The sequence below is a fragment of the Nilaparvata lugens genome, chromosome X (genome assembly GCF_014356525.2).
Source record: "Nilaparvata lugens isolate BPH chromosome X, ASM1435652v1, whole genome shotgun sequence".
Lineage (NCBI taxonomy): Eukaryota > Metazoa > Arthropoda > Insecta > Hemiptera > Delphacidae > Nilaparvata > Nilaparvata lugens.
In genome coordinates, this window is record NC_052518.1 from 17,099,308 (window position 1) to 17,109,278 (window position 9,971).

At 30.4% G+C, this 9,971-nt stretch overlaps 1 protein-coding gene across 1 annotated transcript; it reads left to right on the top strand.

The window, feature by feature from the left end:
• The first annotated feature begins 1,080 nt into the window (after positions 1-1,080).
• Positions 1,081-8,703, top strand: LOC111048591 (dipeptidase 1). Its single transcript, XM_039442552.1, has 5 exons — positions 1,081-1,253; positions 2,302-2,627; positions 4,911-4,986; positions 5,667-5,805; positions 8,550-8,703. The coding sequence occupies exons 1-5, from the start codon at positions 1,081-1,083 to the stop codon at positions 8,649-8,651; spliced, it is 816 nt and encodes a 271-aa protein (XP_039298486.1). The 3' UTR covers positions 8,652-8,703.
• Positions 8,704-9,971: the final 1,268 nt, after the last annotated feature.

Here is a 9,971-nt window from a genome sequence, read left to right on the forward strand (position 1 = left end):
TGAAGGAACTATACCTATGCATTGAGAAAATTGCAATTATTATGCTTATGCAATATTATTATGCTTCAATATGTATTTTGAATTATTTCTATTTGGTAGATTGACAGAGTTGAAAATGTCGAGATTCGGAGTGGATAAGAAGAATGTCTCCTCTTCAAATTCTAACATAATTCAGGGATGTGGCATAGAGGACCTGGAGTCCTAACTCCGCCCTAATACAGACATATAATCGAACAATTCAACTCGTGCGTTTAAGACTCAACTTTTGTATAAACTGCTATTTCAGGCTAAATTTTATGCCTAGAGATGTTTGAAAATTAGTTTGCAGACTTTATTTTCTGAATATTTATATAGTAAAGTACAATCTTCTGCCATCATATTTCACTCTGAAACAAATAAATTTCTGAACCTATGTTAGTAGAAGCGGGTAATGTCATTATTTTGATTAGTAGGCTTCACAATAACTGATATGTAAGACCATGAACGCTATGTTTGATGTATATTCAATATATAAACATAAATATACATGTGTATTTTACCACATATAGCTAGACATAACTGAATCAACAAGAATTAAAGATAAGTTAATTACAAAGAAAATAACAATATTTTATTCTAGCTAGCCTCTCTGTTCAGGTGGAAAATAATAATTATTATAATAATAATCATTATAGCAAAGTCCATGACTAGGTCGCCATGGTATTTCATGTATTTAGGACACTATTTATAATAGTATTTTCTATACAAATGAAAAATTTAATTTGACTGCGAAAACTAAATCAGTATATAATATTGTAGTTGCAAAACTGAACTTCCTCTAATATTCGGAATTAATGAATAATTTAATAGTATTTGAAATTACTGAAAAAATTTTACTATTCGTAATAATATGTTCTATACAAATGAAAAATTTAATTGGACTGTGAATACTGAATCAGTAGGCCTGTAATATTTTAGTTGCAAAACTGAAGTTCCTCCAATATTCGGAATTGATGATTAATTTAATACTATTTGAAATGACCTAATTTTTTTCTTTGTATCAAGTTTCAACAAAGTTCACTATTTGTGTACCGTATATGAATGTTAATTTCCAACTTTTCAGATATAATCACTATTTTCCGGGAAAATAAACTCTCAGGTATGATTGGGTTGAAAGGTGGTCACATGATAGATAGTCGATTAGCAGTGTTGCGAATGTTCTTCAAGACAGGTGTGAGAATCATGTCACTAACAGCTGATTGTGATACACCTTGGTGCGTATTCCCATCTATTCGAAATTATGTGTATAGCAAATAGATGTTTACACTTTTTTCAGAATCTATAACACTCCTTCGGGAGTATGTTGAGCTTGATGTATTAATCGGATTCGATACATATATAGCCTAGATGACCAGCTATATTTATGAAGATTTTCATGTGATTGGTATAATAAGTAATAGACACATTAGACCTTACTGAAGACTAAAGCGAAAAGCATTGAGAAGTTTAAAAGCGGTGGCAAAACAATATTAGATTAATTGATCTTGGATGGATCTGTTTGAATCATACAGATACAGGTCTGTCCTGTATATTATAATGTCAACTTGAATCATTGTAAATCATTTAAAAGTCATTTAACAATGATTGAAAATTACTTTTGAAAGTATGGGGTGATTTTTTAGTAATTTAACACAGTTTTTAATGTAGTCTATAGAACGTTAATTCAGTTGTAATAAAAATAAATGTGTAATTATTGTTTTATACAAAATAAATGTAACGGTTCGTACAGACTTATGCGCCACTAACACGCTCATTTCACATTTCGTCAGCTATTTATACCTATATCTTATTATTTCTGTAAAAATAATTTTTTCAATTGCAAAAGATTATTGAAGAATATGCTGGAAATGTCCACCCATTGAGGTTATGCATGCTTTGACTCTTTCCATCATAATATTCATGTTCTATGATGAAAGACGTTCTGTTCATAAGACGACTGGAATCTTCACAGAATGCTGCACAGTCCAAGGATAATCAACTCGCACTGCTGTGTGTATACTTATTGATTGATATACAGTTGGGCTACCGGTACCGTAACTTCTTGCGACAAATTAAAAACTTTCTTAGATATGAATAACCGCACACTTACAATAGGGTTAAAGGACTAAAATTCTGCTTTTAGATTATCAATATTCAAAACCCTGACCGTTTGAACTGAAAACCCCACCACCTATAACAATTTTAGAACTAATTATTTGAGCCCTAAATATAGTTTCATCTCAGCTTCCAGTCCTTTTTAATTAGTGAACTATCTTTTTACAGGGGAATTTCACATAAATTCGAGTTGAATAACGTTACCGATACAGGATTGAAAGATTTCGGTAAAAAGGTGATTTCTGAAATGAACCGTCTAGGGATGATTATAGACATTTCTTTGTCTTCAAAAAGAACTCAGTTGGATGCGATTTCTGTATCAGAAGCACCAGTGATTGTGTCAAATGTGGGAGCCTATGAGAAGTGCAACGTTTCGCAGAACTTGGATGAAAATGTTCTGGAGAAAATTAAGGAGAAGAATGGACTAGTTATGATAAGCTTTGATCCTGAACTTATTAAAAAAGGAGAAGAAGTGAATTTAACCAACTTCATTGGTAAGTCTATAATGTCCATCAATTAGATTTCCATGCCAGTATGCAAGCTCACAATTAGATATCAATGTCAGTATGCAAGCTAACAATAATCGATTTTCAATATGATACTTAAATTACGACATAAAATTGTCTGATTTTTATTATTAAAATCATAAAACTTTTGAACTGTTAATCGTAAAAATCAGACTTATAAGTTTATAATTTGTATTCTTAATATATTATTTTATTAATTTGAAAGGATACCGGTACTATAATTGTATTTTATAAATTGTAATTAATACAAATTACAAATTCGAATTATGAATTGTCACAGCTTCATGCAGTCTACTACTCCCGTACGATATGTAGGTTCTACTCCCATTTTGCCAGAAATTTATATCTGTTCATCATCTACCATTATTTGTTATTAGATGGTGTGAACACTGAAACTAGTTGTTATAATTTGTATACTTGATCTAATATTTTATTAATTTCAAAGGGTAGGGTAAACTAGCCCACGTTGGGACACCAAAATGCAAACAGCTATAACTTGGATAAAAATAGGAAAAATCTTCATTTTTTAATGTTATATTTATTGTATTTGCTTACACTTTCATCCTTGAGGATGGCAACTGCATTGATTGTCAATTGATTTTTTTATTGCAAAAATAATTTTTTTGGGAGTGTCCCAACCTGGGCTTGAGATCGGCCCACGATGGGACATCCCTTGCCCAGTTTGGAACATTGAATTAAAAATAAGCAATTCATTATTTTTGTTAATTTATTAAGAACATATTTGAATTCACATTTCATTATAAATATTAACAGTATAAATACATTATTTGAAAATTTCAAAGTATGTTTGAATTAATGCCTCTGAAGCTACATTAAAGGATATAATCATAATATCATATTTATTTATAATTTATTCCATTGATATGTAGCCTACTTTAAGTAGAATAAGATTCAGAAGCGATGCTCATCATTATAATAGGAGCTTACCATATGATTGAAGTGTCCCAATTTGGGCTGTCACAAGGTGGGCAGATGGTCATGCTTTGTTTTAGACAGAATAACTGGATTAAACATAAGAGTACAATAATGTCCCATATGTCAAAATATCCATAAAATAATACAGAAGGCATATTAGCTGTGAGACTTTCCTTGAATGGTGGAATTTTAGAGTGAAAATTAAAGTTCCTCCCCTCACAAAAAAACTTCGAGGTTCCAAAAATGTGTTTTTAACTTTTTCTTAATAACTTCTGGTGCAACAGCTGAAATTATTATGTCTGTAAATAAGGATATTATTATGAACAGCTGATAAAACAACGCAGTTGTTGCCAGCCTAACACTCACTACTTTCTCACATCTTGAAGTGTCCCAACGTGGGCTAGTTTACTCTACTATAATTCTATTTTATAAATAAAAGAAAGTAGCCCTGAATTCATACATTTTAATCACAATTTAATTGAATTATTGTACATCTAATTACCAAATAATGAAACTGAATGATAAACAGAAATGCTCAAAACTGCTGAACACCCAATACAATTGAATATAAAATGTTATTGTAGAATAAAAGCTATAAAAATATGCAAACTTGAAAAGATAACACCCTTCTTCCATTATGAATACAAAGAGCATTGAAATTGAAGCTGGTTTAATTCTTCAATTGAATTTAGTTCATAACTTACCTTGTTTCATTCATTTAAAACTTATCTGCACAGTATATATTCACTATCTATAATATAATAACAAAGAAGTAAATAAAATAGACCTACTATCATAATTAAATTACTTGATTTTCCAATCGTAATAGTTTTTTAGTGAATTGAAACACTGCTACACTGGTATAGGCTTACTTCCAGATTTATCGACTGAAAAACCAAAAAGTCTTTTTCTAAAAGACTGTTGATTCTTGTTTGAAATAATAAATTATTATAATATTTTATTTGTTAAAAAATATATTTCCAACTGCTTAACTGATAAATTTTCATAATTGAAATTAAATATTTTGTTAGCTAATTATATTTCTACATTGTTGAAAAAACGATCTGACAAGGTTGCGGAGCTAGAAAGGGATAGCGCTATCTGCTTTTCCGAATGATAGACAAGGATATCACTATCAATGTTAATCGAATACTGCAATTATAACGCAGTGTGGACCCAACTATAGCTTTTATTTAATCGACCCATTATGAACGCTTTTCAATGAAAATCCAGCATTTGATAGAATTAATTTTTACAATTAATTCAATCAATTTTTTGTACCTTTGACAGTAGAGAAATAAAAATGTGTTTCAGATCACCTGAATTACTTAAAACAAAAGGTTGGGGAAGACTGTGTTGGAATTGGAGGAAATTTTGATGGATTTGAAACGTAAGTCTTTAACACTTGTAATTTCATACAATTATTACTCTTGCATTAAACTACATTGAATATAATCTTTAATGCTATTGGAATTCATTTACTGTAAATTGAGATCATTTTGAGTGAGAATAATAATAATTGCTCATGAGAATAAACCATTTAATAATAATTTATGCATGAAAAATGTGCATCACAACTCACGAATTACCAGAAATCTGTGACATGTTTCTATTAGATTTTATACTCAGACCTTTAAATCTGTAATTTGTATGGTACCCGGTACTTGTAAATTCTAATTTACAAGTTTGAATTAGATTTATCAAGCTTAAAAATAAAATAATGAAAACGCATAACAAATGTCTAGAATCCAATCTTAGTACGGTACCTGTTGATCGTAGTTTACCATTTACTTGGAAATGCTAAAATGAACATGTGCATCTTTTGCATATTATAGTTTTTACAGTTTTATTAGATTATTTTCTTTGAAAAAATCTAACTTTTCGAGATAATGATCTCAATGGTCACAATTATAAAGTTCGCCCTTTTCAATTGCATGGACAAGAACTTATTCCAAAAGTGAACTAGAGGATTAATGCAAAAATGTAAACACAAAAAGATGAAAAACTCAGATAGAGAAATTCATTTTTATTTTCAATATGATTAATTTCATTCAATATTCAACATTCCAGGAAAATGAATGGATTGGAATCACCTCAAGATGTTCCTAAGCTTTTTGATACTCTCAAAGAGTTGGGCTGGACAATTGAACAGTTGGAAAAACTTGCTGGAAATAATTTTCTACGTATCATGACAGCAGTGCACAAAACGGTAAAAACATTTTACAATTTTTCCAAAAAGGTTGTTTGCCGAATGTTTTGGAAGAAATTAGTTTCTCAAGACAATGTTACACGATTTCCTTGCATCAAATAAATAAATAATTATCACATTTTACACAAGATATGCTGCAAAAATATAACTTCGACCACACACACGATAAAGTCTCTTGCAAACTAAAGAAGAAAACGTCGTATTTCTTACCTATGTGGGAGCCTTTAGGCTCATAAACTTTAGCAAGTTTAAGTGATTTTGAACACTATTTCATTTAATTAATTTCTATTAATTTAATTTAATTTAATCAATTATAGCTTTACACGTCTACTTTCTTCTCGATTGTGCCCTTAGCTCTGAAATGGTTCCAAAATTTTTTTTAAAACTGAGATCCTGTTGGAGTTGTTTGTTTTTTATAGTATACTTGGGAACCGCTTGCAGCAGCTCTATTGTGAAAATTATAGGTAGTGCTCAAAATTGTTATCAGTTCATAGAATATACACATAACTATAACACCAAAAAAATCTTATGGTTTTAAGGTAATATAAAAGAGCTGAACGTTGGAACATTTTTTGTAAATTCTTAGGCTATCAGGTGTGTTTCCAACAATATCAGTTCTTAAAAAAAATCATTTTTATAAAGGACTTTTATAAAGGACTATATTTATTTTTATAAATATCAGTTCTTAAAAAAATTATTTTTATAAAGGACGCAAGCCCGATGGTGGAGAATTTATAAAAATGTTTCGATCTGAGTTGAGCATTGATAAATTTTATCACCAATGTAGACTCTATCATTATATCCAAGCTATGTTCAACTCATGGAATTATTTCTCATTTATTAACTAGGAGATTATTGTTTATTTGTTCCAAAAGGGCTTTCAGTGAAATGGACGATAAGATTTCAATAGGTGACTAATTCCTTAATAAAATCTTTTTCTATTCTGATTGGTCATATGTGAAGTGAAAAGGTTGCCATTTACTGTATAACAGGTGGAAAAAATTATTTTTCGATTATAACATCTGCTAAAATTTAGCAGACATTTAATGTACTTCATTTGAATATATATGCAACGATCAACTTTCCGATGACATTTCGCAGTATAGGCATATTACATTCCATCAAATTCTTACTGGATTCGTTGCTTTTGGGCTGGGATAGTTCTGGGTTGAGTGTTTTGGAAAACTCCTGTTTTTAAGTAACAACATAGAATAAGTTTGCAGGCTGCTAAATCTGTGGTGCAGGGGTGGAAACGGATTTGTCCCGGTTTTAGGAAATGACGCCGTATTCACAGTGTTCCCACACTTCTCGATCTCTACCTCTTGCCGTGCTACCAATTTCTCCTAAATAGGTTGGATAGCATTTTTCACCTATTAACCTAAGGAAAGTTATCGGCTCCAAAGTGGTAGATTCTTGATAAACTATGAATGGATCTATCGCCTATGAATGAGAAATCCAATTTTCAGAGCAAACCAACTTATAATCTTCAGAAGAATTTTGGCAATATACAACACAAATCTAAAAAAAATAATACCTTACACACTTAAATTATCCTAGTATCATTACAAGCTAAAATACTTATCCAGTTTATATAGTTGAAAACAATGGCTATAGGCTTGTAAACACACAAAACAATTATAGACAAAATTAGAACACTATAAACTGTTCAAAACTCAATTTAAAACATTAAAATTTTCAATTAAACAGAAAAATATTCAGAGAGCACAAAACACTCTTCAGTAGCCAGCCACCATTTTTTAGAGAGAAGGAAAAGCACAAAGTACAGAGCAAAGCCTTGTAGACACACCTCAAACCAGTGACGACTTCATGAACACGTCACCAAAAAATTATAAATTACAAGTTTAGAATTTACATTTTACATTTGTTCTCAATAAAACTTTATTTCGAAACTGTTATTTTAAATTTATACATCCTCTACATTATCTGTTAATTCTGTTAACTCTGTTTCGGTGATACCATGGAATATGCAACACAATTATTTACGATAAATTCTCAATCAAAAAGTTGTCCGTATATCAATTACTCTGATATTTACTATCAAGTTTTATAAGTTTTTTTTAAAGTTTTTTTTTTTACTATCAAGTATTATTTTAATCGAGAAAAAATGTAATATTACACTCTGAAATAAGAACTATCTCAGCCCATAAACAACGAGTTCCGTATAAATGTGATTGAATCATTGTGAGGTCCACGTTATAATCACTGAGAAGAAAGATAGGAGAACAGCACTGCTGATTCTCTGCCTTGTCACTGGCTTCCACAGAGGACATAGAGGCTAATACCGCAATATCTTATCAACTGTTCATTCTTGTTTAAAATTATCAATTATATTTTATTTCTCAATAAAATTTATTTTTCAATGGTTAAATAAAAATGCTTTACAATTGAGATTAAATATTTGGTTATCTGATTATATATAGGCCTATTCCTACGTTGTTAAAAAAACAGCAAAACTTGATAACTTAACAAACTTAACTTTAACAAAACTAGAGAAGAATAAATATTATCTGCTTTGTCGAATGATGGATAAGGGTAGCAGCCCCAATGTTAATCATATACTACTGCCATGTATATTATAATGCAGTGGATCTCACTATAGCTTCTATTTAATCGACCAATTATGAAAGAATTAGTCATTTAATGGAATCTTACCGTTTCACCGATAGATCCCATATTTGTTTTAATTAACTTATTGAAAAATTTCAATTTTTTATATTTTACAGGCAAAGTCAAAGAGCAACAAATTACCCTCTGAAGATTACCTGGATAAAGAATATGTAGCGGAAAATTCTACGCAATGTTACTCAGATTGGGATCAGCGTTAACAATGCAATGATTAAAATATGAATAATAAATTATTTCAAAAATCACAGAAGATTAAGATAGTTCAGTCATTCTTAATTTAATGAAACAATCAAAAAGGAAATTTAAGTGCGTATTGGAATGAGTTGGAAAATTTCCATACTTGAGAAGTATAGAATACAGAGTGTCCCACGAAAGGTGTAACAGCCAAATACCATAGATTACACATGAAATTTGCAAAAAAAGTCCAGTAAACTCTCTTCCTTAAAATCCTCAACCTTAGTTTTCGTTACCTATCGATATTTCGATATTATTGAAATAGGCCTTCATAACGTCATTAGAAGTTAACAAACTATACACTTGGGTTTTTTTGCGCTTTCAGGTCTTATAACTCTACAACAATGCATCGCGAAAATGAATGATTATCGCAGATTTGTAGAGCATTGATTTCTCTCAAATTTGATGTATTATTACACTATTTCATGTTTCCCTTGCATTGTTATAAGCATATTCAATAAAGTGGTGACATTTTAACATTGTAAAAGCAAGAAATTGGATGGAAAGTTGATATTTCAACAATTTCACACTCTCAATAGCGTATATCTCGAAAACTGTTCGAAATATCATGAAACTCCACTGAACAAAAATTGTAAAGAATTTATCAAGCTTCATTTTTGTCGGTTGAACGCTTTTTCATCAAGATATAAGCGGGAAGCAAAATGCAACTTTCAAAATGTTCACCCCCTAACTGGTCCCAACAAAGCTGAAAAGTTAGAAAATGTGCTCTAAACAGTCCCTCCAATTCTAAGGGAGGAAATTAAGGAAGGGCTTGCTCCTGCAATTTTATTTATATATTTTTAATTTTTGTATTCTCTTTATCTCTGTGATTTGAGTTTGCAATGTATTTCTTCAGACCTGGCAAAGGAAATTAAATCAATCAATCAATCAATCAATCAATCAATAAATAAATCCAAATTACTTTGTCAATATGGTCTATTCTTGCAAAACTGAAGTTTCACACTCTTCACTAAAGCTGCTGCAACAGTCATGGGGGATATGAGTAACTTGTGAAATTATAGATCAAATTGAAGAGAATTGATGCTCTGTAACCTCATAATAAGCATGGATTTTTTCCATCGATATTTAAAAAGTTATAAGAGCAAAAAATTCAAGGAAAATGTGTTTTTCAAAAATCTCACACCTTTAAGAGCGGATATCTCGAAAAGTAGAAGTGATATAGAAAAAGGTTTTGCATAGTTTTTGAGTTATATGTGAGAAACCAGAAAATTGTACTTTTGAACCCTCCCACTACCTTATCACAGTGGGTAGGGGTGGGGAATTTT

Coding starts and splice junctions, on each gene's coding strand:
- LOC111048591 (XM_039442552.1), top strand. CDS start 1,081: ATGTTAATTTCCAACTTTTCAGATATAATCACTATTTTCCGGGAAAAT. Junction 1,254..2,301: donor GCTGATTGTGATACACCTTG/GTGCGTATTCCC, acceptor ATCTTTTTACAG/GGGAATTTCACATAAATTCG. Junction 2,628..4,910: donor GAATTTAACCAACTTCATTG/GTAAGTCTATAA, acceptor AATGTGTTTCAG/ATCACCTGAATTACTTAAAA.